Genomic DNA, 24,200 nt, shown 5'->3' with positions numbered 1-24,200 from the left:
ACCTTGTAGTGGACCAGAGTCTGGGAGAGGCCCTGGGTAGTCAGAAAGACTACATTTTCGTATATGTGAGACTGCTATATTTTGATGCTATATTGCCATATGAAGATAAACGCACTGTTAATGTGTTTTTTTTGTTTAACAATTAAAGGCAAAGTCTTTATTTATTTGCATTTGCAAGCTAATCTTCCCACAGCAGTTATACTGCTCCCTAATTCGCATCTTGGGTGGAATTCAGCCCTTCTGAGACTCATAATGGTTCTTGGCTATACAGCATTCAAAATACTATGTATTGCCAGGCTGGGCCGGTATTACAAATTTACTGGCAATGTACAGTAGTTCACCCCCCATAAACAAGACTTTGGGATTGTCAAGGATTAGGTAGGGGGAGCTGTGGAGACTGAAGGGAAAGGGCGAGTCCTTGAGGCAGGAGCTGTATGTGCCTAGGGAACACTTGAAGGGAAAGCAGGAACTGGTTGATGAGGGTGAAGAGTCAGTCTGGATCAGGTGCAGAACAGGACGGAGAGGGCGAAGATCAGGACTGGACAGGGCAGGAAGAAGAGGGTGACGACTCAACAGGAACAGACTGGACGGGGCAGGAGTGGAACCGGAACAGACTGGATGGGACAGGGCGGTGCGGGCGTAGATCAGATCAAACTGGGGATAGAGTGCAGAGGGAGACTGGAGCAAGATAGCAAGAGAGGACTGGAGCAAGAGAGCAAGAGAGGACTGGAGCAAGAGAGGACTGGAGCAAGAAAGCAAGAGAGGACTGGAGCAAGAGAGGACTGGAGCAAGAGAGGACTGGAGCAAGATAGCAAGAGAGGGGATAGCGAGAGAGGGGTACAAGGCAGGGTCGGAAAGCAAGAATCAGGAACAGGCAAGACAAGGTCAGTACAAGGTGAAGTCAGGGCAAGGTACAAGGTGGAACAGGAAGCAGAAGTCAGGAACAAGCAAGGCAGGATCGGATCAAGGTCAAGGCTAGGAAGGTACAAGATAAGGTAAAGCAGGACAAGACAAGGACAGGCAGACAAGGCAAGGCAGAATAATAAGGGAAAAGGGGCAAGAGCTAGAACTAGCTAGTTAGGGGCGCTGCCGCAGTACTAGGAAAACCATGCAATGCTCTGGTAAGGAGTGGTCTAAGTGCTGCCCTTAAATAGGGAAGAGTCAGCCCTGATTGGCTGATTAAACTAGGCAGCAGCTGGGTTGGGGCTGTAGATGCCAAACAGGCTGCAGCTGAGCTGGGGAGGCCAATCAGGCGGCAGCTGGGCTGGGACTGCAGAGGCCAGGTTACACATAGCAAACAACCCTACAGGCTGCTCACCTGGCCAAATGGTTAAGGTATTGAGCCAGAAACCCAGCAATACCTGACAGTATCCCCCCCCCCTCACAAGGTGACTCCCAGGCGCCACAGTGACCAACATTTTCATGCGCCTGGGGAACTGGCAATGCTATGGGCAGAACTACCCACAAGGGTGCCCAACTAGGAGGTAATGCTATAGTATTAGCCACCCTGGAACTTGGCAGAGCCACCCTGGCGGGTGCCCCGATACTCGGCAGAGCCACCCTGGCGGGTGCTCTGATGCTCGGAAGAGCCACCCTGGCGGGTGCCCTGATGCTCGGCAGAGCCACCCTGGCCGGTGCCCTGATACTCGGCAGAGCCACCCTGGCGGGTGCCCTGATACTCGGCAGAGCCACCCTCGCGGGTGCCCTGATACTCGGCAGAGCCACCCTCGCGGGTGCCCTGATACTCGGCAGAGCCACCCTCGCGGGTGCCCTGATACTCGGCAGAGCCACCCTCGCGGGTGCCCTGATACTCGGCAGAGCCACCCTCGCGGGTGCCCTGATACTCGGCAGAGCCACCCTCGCGGGTGCCCTGATACTCGGCAGAGCCACCCTGGCGGGTGCTCTGGGGTTCGGTAGAGCCACCCTGGCGGGTGCTCTGGGACCTGGAAGAGCCACCCTCGCGGGTGCTCTGATACTCGGTTGAGCCACCCTGGCGGGTGCTCTGGGACTCAGCACCCTGGCGGGTGCCCAGGTGTTTGACAGAGCCACCCATGCAGGTGCCCTGGGACTTGGCAACAGTATAGGCAACTCCACCCTCGCGGGTGTCCTCCACATGAGTGCCTGGGTTTTGATCGTTATTTTATGAGTTGATACAGTCACTGTGTTAAGACACGGCAGAAGCCCCACTTCTGGGGGCACAGGACCAGGCAGAAGCCCCACTTCTGGGGGCACAGGACCAGGCAGAAGCCCCACTTCTGGGGGCACAGGACCAGGCAGAAGCCCCACTTCTGGGGGCACAGGACCAGGCAGAAGCCCCACTTCTGGGGGCACAGGACCAGGCAGAAGCCCCACTTCTGGGGGCACAGGACCAGGCAGAAGCCCCACTTCTGGGGGCACAGGACCAGGCAGAAGCCCCACTTCAGGGGGCACAGGACCAGGCAGAAGCCCCTCTTCTGGGGGCACAGGACAAGGCATGGGTACAGGAGGCAGCTGCTGGGTAGCCGGCACAAGTGCAGGAGGCAGCCAGTCCCCGGGGAAGCCTAGCTGAAGCCATGGGAAGCGGAGGCTGCTGGGGAACTGGCTCTGGAGCTAAAGGCAATGGCGGCTGCAGGGAAGGCCCCACTGGAGCTGTGGGCAGCCGATGCTGCTGGGTAGGCCCCTCTGGAGCTGTGGGCAGCCGATGCTGCTGGGTAGGCCCCTCTGGAGCTGTGGGCAGCCGATGCTGCTGGGTAGGCCCCTCTGGAGCTGTGGGCAGCCGATGCTGCTGGGTAGGCCCCTCTGGAGCTGTGGGCAGCCGATGCTGCTGGGTAGGCCCCTCTGGAGCTGTGGGCAGCCGATGCTGCTGGGTAGGCCCCTCTGGAGCTGTGGGCAGCCGATGCTGCTGGGTAGGCCCCTCTGGAGCTGTGGGCAGCCGATGCTGCTGGGTAGGCCCCTCTGGAGCTGTGGGCAGCCGATGCTGCTGGGTAGGCCCCTCTGGAGCTGTGGGCAGCCGATGCTGCTGGGTAGGCCCCTCTGGAGCTGTGGGCAGCCGATGCTGCTGGGTAGGCCCCTCTGAAACTGTGGGCAGCCGAATCTGCTGGGTAGGCCCCTCTGGAGCTGTGGGCAACCTAGGCTGCTGGGAAACCCCCTCTGGAGCTGTAGGCAGCCGAGGCTGCAGGGGAAGCAGTTGCTGAGGGGTAGCAGGCCCGGAAACTAAAGCAGACAGCTGAGGGGTAGCAGGCCCGGGAACTGAAGCAGACAGCTGAGGGGTAGCAGGTCCGGGAACTGAAGCAGACAGCTGAGGGGTAGCAGGCCCGGGAACTGAAGCAGACAGCTGAGGGGTAGCAGGCCCGGGAACTGAAGCAGACAGCTGAGGGGTAGCAGGCCCGGGAACTGAAGCAGACTCTGGGTAGGCCCCTCTGGATCTGTGGGCAGCCGGTCCCTGGAACCGGAGCAGACTGCGGAGGGATAGCCGGCCCTGGAACTGGAGCAGACTGTGGAGGGATAGCCGGCCCTGGAACTGGAGCAGACTGTGGAGGGATAGCCGGCCCTGGAACTGAGGCAAATTTATCTAGGAATGCCAACAGAAACTGAGCAGTATTGTAGATTAAAGGGGATTTACTGCTCAGTAAATTCTCGGCCCAGAAATGAGCTTCACCTTCTAGCAGGAAGAAAATGATCTCCAAAACTTGCTCGACTGGAGGAGCACTCAGAAAGTGTTCTTTCTCTGAAAGGAGCAGGACTTCCTCTAGAAAGATAGGAATTTTACTTGGGGAGCCATCACAGTATCTGCGGGTCAAAATAGAGTATTCAGTCTTTGGGAATCAGGTCAGAAGGCACAGGAACAGCCCTTGCAGACTCTTGTGGCCAGAGCATTCTGTCAAGGATTAGGTAGGGGGAGCTGTGGAGACTGAAGGGAAAGGGCGAGTCCTTGAGGCAGGAGCTGTATGTGCCTAGGGAACACTTGAAGGGAAAGCAGGAACTGGTTGATGAGGGCGAAGAGTCAGTCTGGATCAGGTGCAGAACAGGACGGAGAGGGCGAAGATCAGGACTGGACAGGGCAGGAAGAAGAGGGCGACGACTCAACAGGAACAGACTGGACGGGGCAGGAGTGGAACCGGAACAGACTGGATGGGACAGGGCGATGCGGGCGTAGATCAGATCAAACTGGGGATCAAGTGCAGAGGGAGACTGGAGCAGGATAGCAAGAGAGGACTGGAGCAAGAGAGGACTGGAGCAAGAAAGCAAGAGAGGACTGGAGCAAGAGAGGACTGGAGCAAGAGAGGACTGGAGCAAAATAGCAAGAGAGGGGATAGCGAGAGAGGGGTACAAGGCAGGGTCGGAAAGCAAGAATCAGGAACAGGCAAGACAAGGTCAGTACAAGGTGAAGTCAGGGCAAGGTACAAGGTGGAACAGGAAGCAGAAGTCAGGAACAAGCAAGGCAGGATCGGATCAAGGTCAAGGCTGGGAAGGTACAAGATAAGGTAAAGCAGGACAAGACAAGGACAGTACTAGGAAAACCATGCAATGCTCTGGTAAGGAGTGGTCTAAGTGCTGCCCTTAAATAGGGAAGAGTCAGCCCTGATTGGCTGATTAAACTAGGCAGCAGCTGGGTTGGGGCTGTAGATGCCAAACAGGCTGCAGCTGAGCTGGGGCTGGAGAGGCCAATCAGGTGGCAGCTGGGCTGGGACTGCAGAGGCCAGGTAACACATAGCGAGCAACCCTACAGGCTGCTCACCTGGCCAAATGGTTAAGGTATCAAGCCAGAAACCCAAAGGTCCCCGGCTCGAATCCCAGCAATACCTGACAGGGATGATGCAAAGCTTGCCTTAATAAACGTGATCACAAAATGTCACCTGCCTGCTTGCTGTGAATTCCAAGACTGAAGGAAGGAAGATTTCATTATTTTAAAAAATAAAATAAAAAAAACCTCAATTGTGCCTTAGGGTGACAGTATGAATATAAATTATAAAAATGTGCAAGCAACATAACAATGTTTGAGAATGATTTTGCCATTATATTTGCCATTTTTATGAAACAATATCAGAAAAAATACTATCAAACCTGTCAACCCTTGGATTAATACACCATGCAGGATCAGGACATTGAAATGGAGGAATAGTCAGGGTATGGCAGGGAGTAATGGACCTGGGCTAGGGCATAACAATGGGGGTCATTTATAAAGTTTGCGCAGCGCATATTTATTCCAAATGGTTGTATTGCCCATGCTTTTTCCTGAACGATTTTTCTATTTTTGCAAATTCGCATTGTGAATAAATTTTCGCAAATGGCTCGCAAATGAGATGGGTGTTTGCGTGAGTGTGCCCACTGTGTGAGGTTGTTGTGTGTGAAAATAGTGTTGACAGTAACTTAAATTCGTAATATGTGAAGCTGTTTGCAAATATTTTCTTTGCCACCAAAGTTGTGACGTAATTGAAACGCAGAGTGCACATAAATTTTCACAATTTGCAATTTTTGACATATTTAAAGAGCTCTTATAGATTTTCGCATTGCGAAAAAAAATTGCAATTCTGTTTGTACACTCTCATCCAACTTTATAAATGTAACCATACAGTGCGTACCAATCTGCCATGCGCAAAGTTTATAAAAACCCTCACAGGATTAACACATATATATGAAAACTGAACTATATGAAGGGGCTAGTTCTTTTAAACAATACTAACAAATATTAATATCTATTTATATTAAATGGTATTTAAGGGTTTTTGGAATATGTTACAATAAAGGATATTGTGATAGTGTGTATTTACAGCGACCTCGAAAAGGTCAGCAGAACTGAAAATGTTCTCATTTAAATGCACAGAAAGTATGGTAATATGCATGATTATGCCTAATTTTTCATGCACAGTATTCCAACATTAATGCATTATTAGGTTTTATCATAACAGACAGGGTAACATAAACACAAATGAAAAATGATTTCATTTCAAACACCTTATATTTCACACAACTGCAGAAATAGGAAAATACTGTAATTTATAATAAAACAATGCTTTGACTCAAATATAAAAAAATATATTAGCAACACTAATCAGAGGGAGATTCCTTGATAAAAGGTACCATAATATAATTAGGCCCTAATCTGTAGATTCACTTTTTAAAGATATATTATTTTTTTCATTATAAATAATCAGTACAAATTTCTAAAGCCAAAATTTGTCTGTAGTCAGTTCATTTGTGACTTTATAAGCACCTTGCTAAATAAGCGTGAATAAAATTAAATATCACCCTTGTGCCTCTTCTGCGTACCCCTACTAAATTGAGGACCATATATTTTAGCAATGTATCTTCATATTTTTTCTTGACTTATATCTACATGCAATCCAGTAGAAGGCCTGGCTACCCAGTTATAGACTGCGAGGACAGAGAGCAATGTGAGGAGTGCAGTGAAATCTTGGGAGTGAAACATGTAAAGTGAAAATAATTGCCTCCCCTGCCTCTCTGAAGTGACTGATAGAAGTGAGGCAGACAGTATGTGATTACATACAGTAGTTACATAGTTAAAAAGACAAAGTCCATCAAGTTCAACCCCTCCAAATGAAACCCAGCATCCATACAAACACCCCTCCACACCCTCAAATAAATTATATATCCACATATTTATACTAACTATAGAATTTAGTATCACAATAGCCTTTGATATTATGCCTGTCCAAGAAATCATCCAAGCCACTCTTAAAAGCATTGACAGAATCAGCCATCACAACATCACCCGGCAGTGCATTCCACAACCTCACTGTCCTCACTGTGAAGAACCACCTACGTTGCTTCAAATGAAAGTTTTTTTCCTCTAGTCTGAAGGGGTGTCCTCTGGTGCAATGATACTCTTTATGGGTAAAAAGGTCCCCTGCTAGTTGTTTATAATGTCTTATAATATACTTGTAAAGTGTAATCATGCCCTCATTTTCCAGATTGCTGCCGAATGTTCCAACTGTCAAATCACTCTGCAAAGTGGCAGCATCCTGCATAAAACCTATAGTTCTGCACAATTTTGTATCATCTGCAAAAATAGAAACACTACTTTCAATGCCCAACTCCATGGCATTAATAAACATGTTGAAAAGCAAAGGACCAAGTACAGAGCCCTGCAGAACTCTGCTAACAACACTAGTCCAATTAGAAAATGTTCTATTTACCACCACTCTTTGTTATATATATTTTAAAAAGTTCTCTATTCAGGTACTATGTTCCAGGCCAACAATCCTTAATTTAACCAGTAACCTTCTGTGTGGCACTGTATCAAATGCTTTAGCAAAGTCTAAGTAGATCACATCCACTGCCATCCCAGAATCAAGGTTCCTGATCACCTTCTCATAAAAATAAGTTAAGTTAGTCTGGCAAGATCTATTAAGCAAAAAACCATGCTGGCACAAACTCATAATATTATGATTTGCTATGAAGTTCAGTATCCTATCCTTTATTAACCCTTAGAAAAGCTTTCCTACCACTAATGTCAGACTAACTGGCTGATAGTTTTGAGGCTGAGAATGGGATCCCTTTTTGAATAGCGGCATTACATTAGCAATTCGCCAGTCTCTCTGCACCATGCCAGACATCAATGAATCCTGAAAAATTAAGTAAAGAGATTTGGCAATCACAGAGCTAAGCTCGCTAAGTACCCTGTGATGAACACCATCCGGCCTTGGAGCTTTGTTTATCTTAACATGTTGTAGTCTCTTTTGAATTTCCTCATGTGTGAACAATGCATCATTAGTTGTATTACTATAATTAAGACTATTAAGAAGGAAACCTTCATTAACTGGTTCCTCATTTGTGTAGACAGACTAAAAAAACTGAATTTCAGCTTTTTTTCTGTTTCCATCAACCAGCTGACCCTCCTCTGATATTAAGGGTCCCACCCCTTCCTGATTCATTTTTTTACTATTTACATATTTAAAAATAATTTTGTTTATTATTTTTACTGCTTGCTTCAATACCCTTTTCCATATCGATTTTAGCTTGTCTGGTATCTTTTTTGCATGATTTATTGGCCTTCTCGTATAACTGTTTCCGCTGTCCCAGCAAACTTGAAATCTTTTAAAGCTCGTTTTTTCTTACCCACCTCAACAAGAACACTTCTATTGAACCAAAAATGTTTTGCTTACAAGGGGAATATACCGACATATACTTATTAATCAGCATTTTAAAGACTTCCCATTTATAGTTCCGTGTTTAACCTTGTGAAAGAATTTCCGACTTAATATGTTGCAGAGATGCCCTTATACTGTCAAAGTTTGCACGTCTAAAATTTTATGTTTTAGTTACTCCCTTATAGAATTGCCTTTGCAACACAATCTCAAAGGAGATCATGTTATGATCACTATTCCCTAAATGACATCTAACATTTTTAAATGCTTTTATAAGAAGTATTAATGTTTTAATTAAAACAAAAATAATTTGCATATCATGTTTAAACAGGCCTTTTATTATGCTGTTAACCCTGCTGGGCCAGACCCCCTCCGCTCCTGACCTATGGCCCGCTCCGCCTGCTTGCCCCACCCACTCCACCCTCTTGCTCCACCCACTAGCCCCATTCACTCTACCCACTTGCCCCGCCCACTTCGTCCACTTACCTGCCCGCTCACTCGCTCACATAAAGATTATCAGGAAGTAGGTATGCTCCAAGGGGGACAAGAGAAGGTGGTTTGCTGGGGAGGGAGGACTGAAACTGGGGAGGAGGGCCCTTGGGGGGTGCTGAATCTGCAGTGTGTCGATGATAGGAAATGCAAGCAGGGTGTCACCTTGTACAAGCATTAGTAGCGTCTGTTAGTGATGGGTGAATTTCTCCGATTTCATTTAGTCTAAAAATTCTCTAAACTGCGAAAAATGTGAATGGGAGCCTTTAATTTTTGCCGTCGTCGTCAGAATTGTCGCCAAAGTCAAAAATATTTTCCTGAATTTATTCGCCTGGGGTGAAACACGGAAATTTGCTGCAAATTGGTGGCTGGTGAATAAATTCTCCCATCACTAGTGTCTGTATCAATTAACCCACCATGCAGTCACAGGAGAGAACCTCCTTTCTCCCTCTTTTAAATGTACCGGTGCAATACTCTGGCAAGGTCCTACCGCTGCATATGATAAATAAAACTTGAAATACATTGCACATTACCAGAGGAAGGCAAAAAAAACCCAGCCTGAAGTCAGTGCCAGTTATGCCTCAAGAGGGAAAATATATCCTTCCTGACCCCAATGGCGATTGGAAACATTCCCTGGATCAACCATTTGATACTCATTTAACATTAGTTATGGGGGAATTTGCGCCGTTTTCATTCGCCGTTTTATTACACCGGCGTCCGTTTTTGATGCTGATGAATTTTTGCCACCGAATTTTCGCGGCTGTTTTGCAAATTTATTTTGCGCTAAATTCGCGAAACGGTGCCGGTGTCTCGTTTTTTATGCCGGTGTCTCGTTTCTTAATTCACGCCTGGCGATTCGCCCATCACTATTTAACATAAATAATATCATGCAGACTCTCACATATATACTGTTTTACGGAAGAGCACTGGGGCCAGCAAAAAAAAAAAAAAATTATGGTGAATTATGACTTTTAAAAGTCATTATGACTTTAAATCTCATAATTATGACTTTTAAACTCATTATGACTTTAAAAAGTCGAAATTATGACTTTAAATCTCATAATTATGACTTTTAAATCTCATAATTATGACTTTAAAAAGTCGAAATTATGACTTTAAATCTCATAATTATGACTTTTAAATCTCATAATTATGACATTAAATCTCATAATTATGACTTTAAGAAGTCGAAATTATGACTTTTAATCTCATAATTATGACTTTAAATCTCATAATTATGACTTTTAAATCTCATAATTATGACTTTAAATCTCATAATTATGACTTTAAAAAGTCGAAATTATGACTTTAAATCTCATAATTATGACTTTTAAATCTCATAATTATGACTTTAAATCTCATAATTATGACTTTAAAAAGTCGAAATTATGACTTTTAATCTCATAATTATGACTTTAAATCTCATAATTAAGACTTTAAAAAGTCGAAATTATGACTTTAAATCTCATAATTATGACTCTTCTGTAGTTATACTGTTAAAAGTCATAATTATGAGATTTAAAGTAATAATTTCGACTTTTTAAAGTCATAATTATGAGATTTAAAAGTCATAATTATGAGATTTAAAGTCATAATTATGAGATTAAAAATCATAATTTCAACTTTTTAAAGTCATAATTAGGAGAATAAAAGTCATAATTATGAGAATAAAAGTCATAATTTCGACTTTTTAAAGTCATAATTATGAGATTTAAAGTCATAATAATGACTTTTAAAAGTCATAATTCACCATAATTTTTTTTTTGCTGGCCCCAGTGCTCTTCCATACTGTTTAACTTTCGAAAACTACAATATAACAGTGCATTCAGGAAAACATGCACATTTAGTTATCAATAGATAATATTAGAAGTTAAAGAAAGGAAACTCCTGCCATTTCACAAAATATACAAAAAAGGAGGGCGGGTTAGTTTTGATGTTTCTACCTGCTCAGAATGCTAAATAAATTAACTGCTTCTTCCCCTGACATCACTTCCCTCTCTTTCTCCGCCCCCAGCCCAGCTTTCCCCTTCTCACCAAATAGCAGCTACATCTGATTCTACCAGTCTTTTCACATAAACCAGTGTGATTTGGCTGCTGGTCATTCGAATCCCTTGTCATGCAGCCCATACGTTTATAGCTCCAGTTCTTTCCTTTCTGGGGACTATTTCTGAAGCCTCAATTTTAATATTAATGGTGTACAGTTTGTTAAAATGTTTGTACTGTTTGTTTAACTGGAAAGGTTGTAACATTGAGTTTCTATGTATTTGCATGACAGAATTACATAAGAATTTCGCAGACAATACTAACTTCTTTACACTTCATCTCATGTGTTAAGTGAATATATATGCAAATCACTGTAACTCCTTTACTAACTTTGCACCCAAATGGCAAATATTGCTATCTCAAAAAGTAATATAAATACAGCCTGCACTGAAGAATAATCAGGTCCCCTTTCTTTATAAAACCCAAGCATTCTACTTCTTATATATTAGATACAAGCTAGAGTGTTGCATACCAGTACTTTCCCTTTGAAAAACATGATTTGTTGTTAAAATCCTACCAACACAAGATCATGAGCAATTTATACATTTACTGGCCAATATGATAGGATACAGACATACAGAAAATTGTGACTTGAAATATGTATTATGAATTAATAAATACGGGCCAACACAAGGCTATACAGGTGAACAGAAAGTTGTTTGTCCATATAAGAAGTACATCCTTCTTTCATGATTATTAGATTTTATTACTTACATCTTAAAACCTGAAGCACTTTTGTAAGCTGAGTATAGTTGATATGTACTCAACATTCCAGGGCCTATTTATGAAGCCTTGATTTTTTATGTTTAATTTTTTTTAGGGGAAAAACTCAGATTTTTTTGGGAAAAAAACTCGAAATTCGAGATTCATTCAGCTCCAAGTCTATATTTATTAAGAGTAAAGTTAGAGATCTCCACAGTCTGCAGAGTGAAATACCGCCTCTCTCCATTAATTTCTATGGGATTTTTAAAGGCATACCTTTTTTAAAAATCCCATAGAAATTAAAGGAGGTGGTATTTCACTCTGTGGACTGTGGAGATCTCTAACTTCACTCAATAAATATACCCCCAAAGCTACTACAAATTCTTGACTTTGATGGTTGCAAGCTGGTTTTCATTCAGTAATCTGAAAAAGTTGCATTTTTCCGGATTCAAATCGGAAATGCCGCATGGATTTGATGCACGATTTTGTCGAAACCACCCGTTTTTTTTTTTCATTTTGAGTTATTAGTAAATTAAGGGCATTTTGGTTTGGGAGTTTGGTCAAATTTGTTTTATATAATAAAAGTACAAAATTATTTAGGGGTCATTTATTTAAACTTGATTTTTTTAATTTTATTTTTAGAGCAAATAAACTTGAATTTTTCAAGATTTATTATGCCTCAAAGCTGCTAAAAGTCTGAATCTGAAACCTGTTAAATTCATGTAAAAATCATGTAAAACATTAAAATAAAATTTGGAAGTATTTTTTTGGCTACTTCGACCATCGAATTGGCTACTTCGACTACGACTTCGACTTTGAATCGGACGATTCGAACTAGAAATCATTCGACTATTCGACCATTCGATAGTCGAAGTACTGTCTCTTTAAAAAAAACTTCGACCACCTACTTCGCCACCTAAAACCTACCGAGCACCAATGTTAGACCAATGGAAGGTCCCCATAGGCTTTCCTAGCAATTTCTGATCGAAGGAAAATCGTTAAATCGATGGATTAAAATCTTTCGAATCAAATGGTTTTTCCTTCGATCGTACGAACGAAGGAAATGCGGTAAATCCTTCAACTTCGATATTCGAAGCCGAAGGATTTTACTTTGATGGTCGAATATCGAGGGTTAATTAACCCTCGATATTCGACAATAAGTAAATGTGCCCCTATACAGTATGTCAAGGTACCTGTGACCTGTGATCAATTTCTGTTTTTACTAATTAATGGTATGACACATCTCTTCTCGGAAATAAAACTCATTGCACTACAGAGAGTGCACAAGAAGCAGAGATTTGTAGTCATAACTCTACTGGGAATGCATTGAAATTCACATAAAACTTCCTACTGGCTAGAATTTTTTTTGGTTTTGGAAAGGAATATGATGAGTTCTTAATTTAGTTTTCATATGATTTATTCTGTATTGTTTTCCAGGTCATGCTAGTTTCTCACTCAACAGATGTGGGACTACAACAGCTGAGACTGTGTGCAACCCATCTAGATTTAACTGCATTAATACTAGAAAATATTCTATTGCAAGTAATACTTTCCACACAAGCAACTTTACTGCCTTTGATTTTATTATTTTTTAAGAAAATGGCTCAAGGGGGAGATTTGTAGCATTTTGTTGCTCCAATAATTTATCACTTTGAGGGTGAGGAACACAAAGCTATAAATCCCCCCCCCCAGAGAATAGGAATCATTGTGATTAAAAAATATGCAACTCTGAACCTGTAAGCAATATGCACCTGTCACTATACAAGTACAGTCACAGCTTTTCTAATTTATTTTTAAAGTTTGTGTTTAAAGTGTGTAGGTTTTTTGTCAGGAAAAGGGTTTAATTAACACAATTATCAAATAAGATCCATGTGTCAATTTGTCAGAATTCTCTGTTATTAAAGATTTGGCAATGTGCTAGAACTCAGAGCTAGGATCCACCCAAATCTTTAATTCATGATAATCAACAATAATTGCTTTCAAATTAACGCAAAGTAAGTTATTTAGGGGTGTAATATGAAATAGGTGTAGAACAAATCCCTTGTACCTTAATTTTCAGACCTTTTTGATTTATCAAATAAAAAAACATTGTGGTGTTGTAGTGGTATTTTAAGTAGCATAGTGCTGTGGTTAGTGAATAGGGCCCTCTGAATAGTCTTTTCTTAATGTTATTGGATTTTATATTAAATTAGTGTTGATATATATATTTCACAAGTAGAAAGCACTCATGGCACAATCTTAATAAAAAGTTAAAAGACCTTTATTCCTCCAACCACATGACTGTGTGAACGGTGAGGTCCTTAATTAAATGGTGTGTGCTGATTATATATAACATCATAACATAGATTATTATTGCTATTTTTATGGCAACCAAACATATCATGTAGCCATTTACACACCTACATCAGTTCTGGCAATAATGAAGTCTAACATCCCTAACAACACAAATGCACCCATGCTAAGATTCACTTTTTAGGAGTCAATTAACCAGTATTATTTGATTAAATCAGATTTAGAACCTTACCATTGCAAGGGGCAATTGTTAACTCTATGCTGCCACTGTGCTTTTATGTAGATTAATGCACTTGTACAAAGCTTTGGCTATGGTAGTATTTAGGGATGTTTTAGGTGTTTATTTGTTAAATTGGCTGCACATAAGGTCAAAATAAAATGAAGCTAAACCACTTTTACTATGACTTACACGCAGTGCTTAGAAGAGTTTAGGAAAGAATCCCCTAATATCCCACCAGGTCACTCCAACCCTCTTAATGTTTTAATTCAAGAAATGTTCTTTCTTGATATTGTCCCATGCAAGAAAAACTTTTAATAAGAAATATTTGCTTTTATTGTCACATATTTTGTGGTATATAACATATTTTGCTGTACAAAATGTCTCTGGGTTTTTGTTGTCGTCAATGAGGATTACTTATGTGCATATTTATGCCCGTTCATGTTTATATGTGCTTAGAGGTACCACAGATCTGATCTAAAAACATTTTTACAGTGTATTATAAAAACAGAATGAAACATAAATTACACAAAATCAATGTACAGTTTGCAGAAACTAAATGATCAGAAATGTATCGCACGCAGATTATTTTACTGAACACATTAAAGTTTATTGTAGTGTAAAAAATGTAATCTCTAGAAAGAAAGGAGGCATTTCAGAAAGTTGTATATTTTTATTACACATGCAATCATTTTGAGTGGTTTGCCTCAGTTAAAGTCAAAATGGTGCTAAATTTATATACATAAAGGTTTTGAAAATAAAGTAAAAAAAAAATCAGACTTTTGGTTTTGCATACACTGTATGCAAATCTATGGAGTGACAGAAAAAAGTAATATAGTAAATGAAAAACTTTCTGTAAAATGCATATATTCACCATATTATGTCACAACATTAAAATGGAATATCAATTTTTTCATAGGAATAATAAATTAAATGTTTAAAGCTTACTCGTGTTTAGCTATATTTATGTATATATATATGTATGTTGTATAACTTTTCTTGCATCCAGCAACACCCCTTTTTTAATGCCATTAAATGATTTGGAAAAATAGCAAGCACTCCTTAATGAACACTGTGATGATATCTGGGCATAAAGGGACATTTTGCAAAAATAATCTATAATTTTTGCAAGGTACCATACAAACAATAAGGTCTGCAGCATGCATTGTGGAATTTATAGGTAATCATTTCTAAATGAATGAGCTGGGAACCCTAAGCAGCAAGCAGATTTATATATCATAGTTTATTGAAAAGTCATATCCCCTTAACTTTATAGTCCACAGAGTACACTAACTTATTGTTTTCCTTATTCTTTAGTCAATGTTGCTCTGTTATTTTCTGTTTATTGCAGTTGCACTTAGTACATATAAAACTAGCTTTTTTGTACTTTATTGTAGAAAGTAAGTATTCAAATGAAATACAAGTATAGGCTCTATACCTGTATATCAGATAAGGGATATTTTTGTAATTTAAAGGGATTATTTACTAAAATCCAAATTCTTCTCATTATTTTATTAAAACAACTTCAACCAAACTCCCATCCACAATTTTACCTTATTTATCAATACAATAATTAAAAAATAATTGGTACAGTAAATGAATCTATAAATTCTCAATAAAGTTGGGAAAATTTGAATCCTATGATCGTACAAAACCGAGAGCAGATCATGATATCTTCCAATTGTATGACTTCTGTCATCGACTTCTACATGACCTCGGCAGGTTTGAGATGGAGTATTTTTGATTCTTACTTTTAGCAGCCTCAGGGTATAATAAATCACGAAAAATCTGAGGGTTTTTTTTCCCACAAAAAAATGTTGTTTTCCCCTTTAAAATCCTGACCACAAAAAATCAGACTTTAGTATATAACCCTCTTGTGTTTAAAAAGATTTGAACCCAATAAGAATGTTTTTCCACCAATATGGATTTATGCAACTTAGTTAGGATCAAGTATAAAGTACTGTTTTATTATTACAGAGAAAAAGAAAATCATAAAAAAAAAAAAATGAATTATTTACATAAAAAGAGTCTCTAAAAGGAGACTGCTTTCCTGTGATTCTGAGCTTTCGGGAAAACAGGTTGCCGGATATCATATCTATATATCTGAAATTAAATACATTTGGGGCAATTTAATAAAAGTCAGTAATTGTAAAAATAGCTGCAATGCGAAAATTATTTTATTTCCTTTTTAATGACTACTAAAAAAAATCTGATTTTTTCCCTCAAAGCAAATTTTCAGCAAAATGTAATAATAATTAAGAGTAAAAAACCTGAGCGGACTTGATCGGAGTTTGTAGCAGAAAATCTTGAGATAAATTCGGACTTTGATAAATAACCTCCTAAAACTAAGAAACGCAATTTTTTTATCTTATTTTTGTGAAAAACTTTAATTACAATAACTTAATCTGAAGTGAAACGTTTCCTTGACAGGTGATAGTCAACTAGGCCGTCCTCCTAGAAAAATGTGAATTCATTGTGCCAAGCTAGTGTTGAACTTGATGGACGTGCAACAATAAAAATGTTATTTGTAGCGACCAATGCATATTTTGAGTAGGTGTAAGGAACATGTTTATCAAGGGTTGAATTTCGAATTGAACAAACTTTGAAATTCAAATTTAAAAAGACCAACTGAAATTGAGTCCAAGTTTTTTTTTTAGGCCGAATAGGTCTGTTTTTGATCAAATAGGTCCATATTCGGACGAATTAGAATCGTACAAATCGAAGCAATGGCGTACAGTATTTTTTCCCAAAAAAAACTGTGATTTTTCAAAGTCCACCAATTGACTCCAAATAGGTCATAGGAGGTTCCCCATAGGCTAAAACAACATTTCGGCAGGTTTTAGATGGCAAATGGTCGAAGTTGAATTTTTAAAGAGACGGTACATGAAAAATTTTGATATTCTGATTTTTAAAAAATTTTCAAATTCAAATTGAATTTGGACTATTCCCTGGTTGAAGTACACAAAAAATAGCTTGAAAATAAAAAAAAATTTCATTTGAAAATTCACTTCGTCCTTTCATAAATCTGCCCCATACTGTTTAGAATCATGAATTTACAGTGTAAGAGGCACATTTACCAAGGGTCGAATTTCAAATTCATGTGAGTTTTTTAAAACTCCCTTAAATTTGATTGAATTCGAAATTCGAGCTAGGTAATTTTATAATAAAAATTGAATTGTAAAAACTCAGATGAATTTAAATGACCCGAAAACTCGAATAGAATGATTCAAATTCTATCAAACGCGATTCTCTGAAAAAAACTCGAATGTCAGGAAGGCTGAAAATATCTCCAAATTGCTCACTGGACCCCTCCCATTGACTTATACAGCAATTCAGCAGATTTTACATGGCGAATAATCAAATTCTTAAAGGGCCAGAGTATGATAAATCTCGAAAATTAAATTCCAATTTTTTAAAAAAAACTTGAATCGAGTTTGCATAATTCCCTAGTCAAATCATTTAAAGAATGATTTCCTTTTTTTTCTGTAATAATAAAAGAGTAGTTTATACTTGGTGGTAACTAAACCTCAGGAATCCATGCTGGTGTCAAAATAACACTATTGAGTTTATTGAATGTGACTTAATACTTGGTGATCCAAATTATGGAAGGATCCCTTATCTAGAGTAGGGGAGTAGTTTGCACAAAAGGCTACCAACTTAGCCAACTGTCTCCAAATTGTAAAACAGTTACAGTGAAATAGTAATACATGCCATGAACATAAAATCAACTCCAAGACATCTGATTATACTGTATTATATTCAGCTACTGATGACTATGGTGTAGAGTCAGTTAAGTAAAAGAGATATTTCTTATAAAAGAAATATGGTGAAAATGCAGATTCTACCACTGAGATGTTCAGTAATGCATTCTCTGCTATCACAGGAATAATAACTAGTTATGATTTAGAAATTAATTATTTTAGAACTACTGTAAGTAGCACAAAGTAGAAGGTAGCTGTAATGATGTATCTCTAATTTGCATGCTATAATTTTGTCTGGGTACCACTGTTAAAGATCTCAGTCATTCTAAACATTAATATTGTCAACTATAATTTTGTTTCTTTGTCCTTTTCCTTATGCTGCCTCACCCCTAGATATTCTAGACTGGGTGGCTTATTTTCTTTTTCTTTGTTTTAATGTATTATTTGGCAAATATTGTGCCAAATAATTAATTGTCAGTTAAAGTTACACAAGAATCCATGTTTTTTGAGGCTACACTGGGACCAACAAATCATTATGAACCTCTGCTCCTCAAACTGTAGAAATGAAGAAAATCATTACATGTGAATTATCATAGCAATTAAAATGATACATTTCTCATGTCAGTTCTGTATTTATGTTTTTACAGTGAATTTATTGGATTCTCGCTCTGTCATGGGTGACCTTGGATGGATTGCCTTTCCTAAAAATGGGGTACGTTTTGAGATACAATTACAACAAACTAGCATAAATTATGACAATGAAAGCAACAATGACAAATGTGAGAGAAATATTTACTGGCGACTTGTTTGTCTGTCTGCTTCTTTTCCAAACCATCCTTCTGATATGCAATCATTTACAACAAATGTCATTTGTTATGTGATTGGTGGAAGATTCAGAATACAGTTACTCTAAATAAATGTTCAGGCAGCTTATGTGGTCTGTAGGCCACTGGATCCACTGTGTATTTTTTTATAATGGGTCCAGAATTCAAAGGAGAGGGCTGGATTAAGTGAGGCAATTTAGATCATGCATTACATAAAACATGTATTTTTCTCCAAATGTTTTCATGTAATAATAATCAGAACTAGTGCTTTATTCCACTTTTAATTTTAATGAAACTATCAGTATAGTAATCACAGTGATGTAGAACAATTCAGATCTAGTTCTGGTATTTCTAAAAAAAAAAAAAAAAAAAATAATTTTCAAAGAACTAATTAAATGTCTTCAACTTGATTGATTTGACATGCAGCAATATACAAGACACATTGGTGAATTCAAAGCAGATTATTTTTTTAGCAATGTTTCTGCCAAAATGAAATTATAAACAATGTAGAAATCTGTTATGTATGTTTTCAAGCTTAATTTAAAGAGAGTAATTTAGTGGTGTTTATCATTTTGTACAGTTAATATCATGTTATGTTTGAGGGCAATGCTATCTGAAATGTCCTAAATATAGTAAATCAAGTCTTCAGTTTGCACAATTCAGTGAAGTTTAAACTCAGAGTCAGGCTGATTTATAGACACTGGGCAAATTTGCTTATGGACAGTAACCCATACAACCAATCAGTGATTAGCTTTTTTTAGCAAGCTTCACAAAGAACAATGAATGTAAATATCTCATTGGTTGCCATGGGTTACTTCCCAGATGCCAATTTGCCCAGTGTTTTTAAATAAGCCCCAATAGTTTATGTGCAGTATATAGGCCAGTGGTGTGTGTAACTTTTTCAGTTGTATTACCAAATGAATGTCAAACCTTTGGCAAGGACCCTAGCTAATGAAATAAGTACATAAAAACTTGCACCAGTTGTTTCTGCTTACCATAACTTACTTATAAATGCCTTGCATTTGTAATATTATCATATATTTTGTAGCAGTGTATTTGTGGCATTGGTACTAACATAAAGTCCAGGGAAAGAGTCCTGATGATATTTGGGAAGTATAGATGACAAAAAATTTTACAGGCTAATTAAACCCATCCAGGGATCTTGGTGGCTAAATGGCAGATGAGATTTAATGTTGGTAAATGTAAGGTTATACACCTAATAATTAACAGAAAATCCTTGATGGAGAAGGACCTAGCAGTACTTAGCTGTGTAGTGCAGCAGTAAGGGCCAGAAAACTTTTTAAAAAGGAGCATAAATTCACAGCAGAGGATCATTTTTCCCTTTTACAAAGCTGTGGCAAGGTCCTATTCAGAATATTTAATTGCATAACTAGGATTTCTATGGGAGTATTTTTCAATGGGTGAAAATGATAGTTCATCCTTTGATAAATTTGCCTTTCAAAATCCCATAGAATTTATTGGAGAGTGGCTGAATTACACTCTGTGGTGATCTCTAACTTCACTCGTTGATAAATACACTCCCAAATTGGGATCGTTGCTTAAGGGATAATATGATAAATATATTATCTGGAGAAAAAGCCTGGGTGCAAACCACAGAAAAGTCATATAGAATATCATGTAAAGCAAGGCACTCAAAGGTCTTAAAATATGGTGAAAAAGAGATAAAGTTTATTTGTTATTCCAGAGTTTCGGTCTTCCTTGAGATTTTTGTCAAGACTTTTGCCAAGGAAGACCGAAATGTTTCTTTTTCACCATATTTTAAGACCTGTGAGTGCCTTACTTTACATGATATATATATATATATATATATATATATATATATATATATATATATATACAATATCCAAAGAAATATAAAAGAACCCCCACTTGAACAATCTACACTTTTGTAGTAAGCACTTACAAAAAAACCCACTGATCAGCGCATGAATATAACACTTATTAAGTTTATAAAGTGCTGTGCAATAAATTATAAAGTGCAGTGCAATGAATTAATTGTGAGGGGCTCAAGAAGCCAGAAATCTATAGTGCCACAGTATTATTGAGCCAATTAATAGGATGATACCTGGATTGATCAATAATTTTTAAATTAATTATAATACTAAGAAAAATATTATTAATTTGTATACCTAATTTACTGAGATGAGAATATTAAATTCATTAAATATAAAGTGCTGCAGTGCTATATGAGTTAATAATCCTTCCTAATTACTAAGGTTCAATTTAATAATTTAACTAGACTGCCATTAAATACGATAAAAACTAAAATCAATGCTCAAATTCATAAAGAAAGGAAGAAAATGAAATAAGAGGAGGTGGAGTTGTCCCAAAATTGCTGCCTAGTTTGTTCTATCCCTGGGACACCACAAAGATGGAGAAGGCAGAGTAACCGGGACTGTGGTCTCGTAGTTAACTGAGCCCTAAGCTGATTTGAGAGGCTAAAATAACCTATAAAACCACAATTCCACGGTCTCCTGGGAATATAGTTTGCAGAAAGGGAGAAAGACTTGAACCGAGCACCGAGTTTTGTTATATATAACATTTCATGGGTTTTCACTGCAACATAAGTGCAATTTTTTTTTTTTTTAAATATATGTGAATATACTCCACCAGGGAGCATGCCCTTCTCTTTACTTATGTTGCAGATTTGATCGGTTTGACCAACCCATGAAGTGGCTGCAACTATTGGTTACTATCAACAAAGACTTCAGAATCAAACTTTGATGCCTGTACTGGGTGATTTATACAGGTTTTCATGTACCAACATACTAAACCTACTAATGATTTATACTACACTTACTCAAAAGTGCCCCTTTTGATTTATTTTGTTTTTTTATATGATATAGCTTTTCTGCTTCAGTGTGTAATGTTCTGGAAAATTGAAACATTAACCCATATTGCCAATGCATTTCTAATAATGGGTTTATAATAATTTACTTACACTTTTAACCTTTCCATTTATAAACTTGATCATTGTGGAATTCATTGACTCCAGCAATTATTATTATTATTACCCTAGTCTAGGGACCAACTTGATTCTGGATATGACAAATACTATTCTTTTTTTCCTCTTCCTAAGTTATGATTTGGCCAAAGTTTGGTCTCCCATATGACTATGTAACAGTATGCTACTCTTGGAAGGAGTTATCCATAGGAGATCTTATGAGTCGCCCATGAGATTATTAGAGCTGCTCCTGAAAAGTCTCCATGCATTTATATAGTGTATTTGCCTTTGAGTGAAGGTATATTATACTACATAATGGGGATGGGGGTAATAAAAACATCTCTGACAGAGAGAGACACTAAAGCTGAGAAAATAAAGTACTAAATATTTTAGCTATAGAATAAATCATAATAAATCTGAGATTTTATTGTGACATTTCATATGTTCAGCTTTATACAGTTATACTGAATATTTATATAATATGCAGGATAAATATTGTGCCAACCATTTAATACTGATATTTTCGATCTGCACTAGATTTTCTTCTTATAAAAGTGATGGACATCAATGCTCCCAGCTTGGGGAATATATTTCTTTCTGCCAGTGGGCAGAAATATTTGGCCTAATAAATCTTACTGCATTGGAAGAAAACAGAAACCAATTACTCTAGAAATACAGCAATGTAATTTTACATTGTGTCCAATAAGGACCAGTCCTTCATTTTTGAATTTACAAAAGGAAAAACTTATGTTAATGTTAAAGGGTATAATGCAGTTTTATATACAAAAACGTTCAGGCAGGTGCATTTACTGTTTACAAATGTATGGTCAAAAGCAGAGGCGCTGTGCCAAAGAGGCAACTTGAAAACCGGCTTCAGGCGGCAGCACCAAGGAGTTGCCAGGAGCGGCAAAAATTGACCCCCTCCAGGGCAGGAAAAGGTAAGCAGGCATCTCCTGGCACAGAATCAGCACTGGTCAAGTGAAAAATAAATATAGCATAAGTATATATAAGATCACTTAATCAAAGCACTGAAGCAATACTGTAGCAAAATTATTAGTTCAGTGATTAATACTGATAAGCAACAAATTTGTGTTCGTTTTATTTCCCTTACCGTGGTGCGTCTACATTTAGGCTCCCTAGAGTAGCTGTTTTTGCATTCAATGGGTAATACCTCATTGAGAAGTAATTTATAAAATATAAATATTAGAAAAATGGGACTTCAACTCCAAATGACCAATTCACCATTACAATATTAATTTGGATTTGGAATTACAAAATATTCTGAGAGTAAAAATAAAAGGCAACATTTATTTGTTTACCACCATGCCATGAACTGGTTAAAAACCAAGGAAACAGCGCTGCACTGAGGGATCCCTCTCCACTGACAAACATACAATGATAAATTAAAAGATTGTAAAGTGGAACTGAGCCACTCAAAATAGGTAGCTGATAAAAGCCATCCTGGGTGGCTTAATTGTTTGCAATCAATGAAATGGGTGCACCTGGAACAAGGTCCAATGCTGGATAGTATTGTATCAGTTGTTACAAAGTTGGGAAGAGTTTGCTGGAATAATTATTATTGATCCATAACACTCCGATCAGTGCTTGTACTTGCGCAGGTGCATTCCAGGGTCCCACAGATAACAGTGGAGGATGGGACCTCAGCTCAGCCTCTCTGTATCTCAACAGCCGATTCGCCACAAAACATGGCTTTCTCAAGTTTGTGGGACCCTGGAATGCACCTGCGCAAGTACATGCACTGATCGCATTGGATTGGAGGGAAGGAGTCTGGAGCCAGATCGGTTAGCCTGCTACGGTCGGTAAAATTCACTGTGTTTGGGGCTGGAATTGGTGATACCCGGGGCCCCCATTGGGTTATTACGTCCAATAGGACACCAACTTTTATTGTGGCCAGAGTGACTATTCGGCTGTGAAGGGGGTCTTGAAACTGTTACCCGCATTTGGATTATACATTTTACTACACGCCAATGCAGCGTCATTCTGACTCACAGACTGCAGTCTAATATAACAGCCCCATACCGACTTGGCTACACAGCTAGGACTGATTAGCCCACACCTCATCAGAGTGTTATGGATCAATAATAATTATTCCAGCACACTCTTCCCAACTTTGTAACAATACTATCCAGCATTGGACCTTGTTCCAGGTGCACCCATTTCATTGATTGCAAACAATTAAGCCACCCAGGATGGCTTTTATCAGCTACCTATTTTGAGAGGCTCAGTTCTACTTTACAAACTTTTAATTTATCATTGTATGTTTGTCAGTGGAGAGGGATCCCTCAGTCCTTATGCAGCGCTGTTTCCTTGGTTTTTAAATGTTTTTAACCAGTTCATGGCATCGTGGTAAACAAATAAATATTGCCTTTTATTTTTACTCTCAGAATATTTTGTAATTCCATATCCAAATTAATATTGTAATGGTGAATTGGTCATTTGGAGTTGAAGTCCCATTTTTCTAATATTTATATTTACTTTTTAAGTTGGGTGAGGACACTCCATGCAGCCTAATTCACCATTTATCTAGTTTAAAATATATCCTGCGCAAACCATTCTTAATTAGCAATTTATAAAATATTATACTTGGGTCATTTACTTATGAGTAGAGATGTCGCGAACTGTTCGCCGGCGAACTTGTTCGCGCGAACATCGGGTGTTCGCGCTCGCCGGAAGTTCGCGAACGTCGCGCGACGTTCGCCATTTTGGGTTCGCCATTGTTGGCGCTTTTTTTTGCCCTCTCACCCCAGACCAGCAGGTACATGGCAGCCAATCAGGAAGCTCTCCCCTGGACCACTCCCCTTCCCTATAAAAACCGAAGCCCTGCAGCGTTTTTTCACTCTGCCTGTGTGTGCTGAAGAG

At 38.8% G+C, this 24,200-nt stretch overlaps 1 protein-coding gene across 2 annotated transcripts in view; it reads left to right on the top strand.

Annotated features, from left to right (window-relative positions):
• LOC108704562 (ephrin type-A receptor 5-like) overlaps positions 1–24,200 on the top strand; it is a 311,050-nt gene that overhangs the window by 12,696 nt on the left and 274,154 nt on the right. For both annotated transcript variants that reach the window (XM_041579738.1, XM_041579737.1), the window contains exon 2: positions 18,179–18,243. In XM_041579738.1, the coding sequence (XP_041435672.1) occupies positions 18,179–18,243 (65 nt within the window). The remainder of the gene's footprint in view (positions 1–18,178; positions 18,244–24,200) is intronic.

Source organism: Xenopus laevis, chromosome 1S, assembly GCF_017654675.1.
Source record: "Xenopus laevis strain J_2021 chromosome 1S, Xenopus_laevis_v10.1, whole genome shotgun sequence".
NCBI classification, from domain to species: domain Eukaryota; kingdom Metazoa; phylum Chordata; class Amphibia; order Anura; family Pipidae; genus Xenopus; species Xenopus laevis.
The sequence above is the reverse complement of the archived record's forward strand: the minus strand, read 5'-3'. Positions and strand labels throughout refer to the sequence as shown.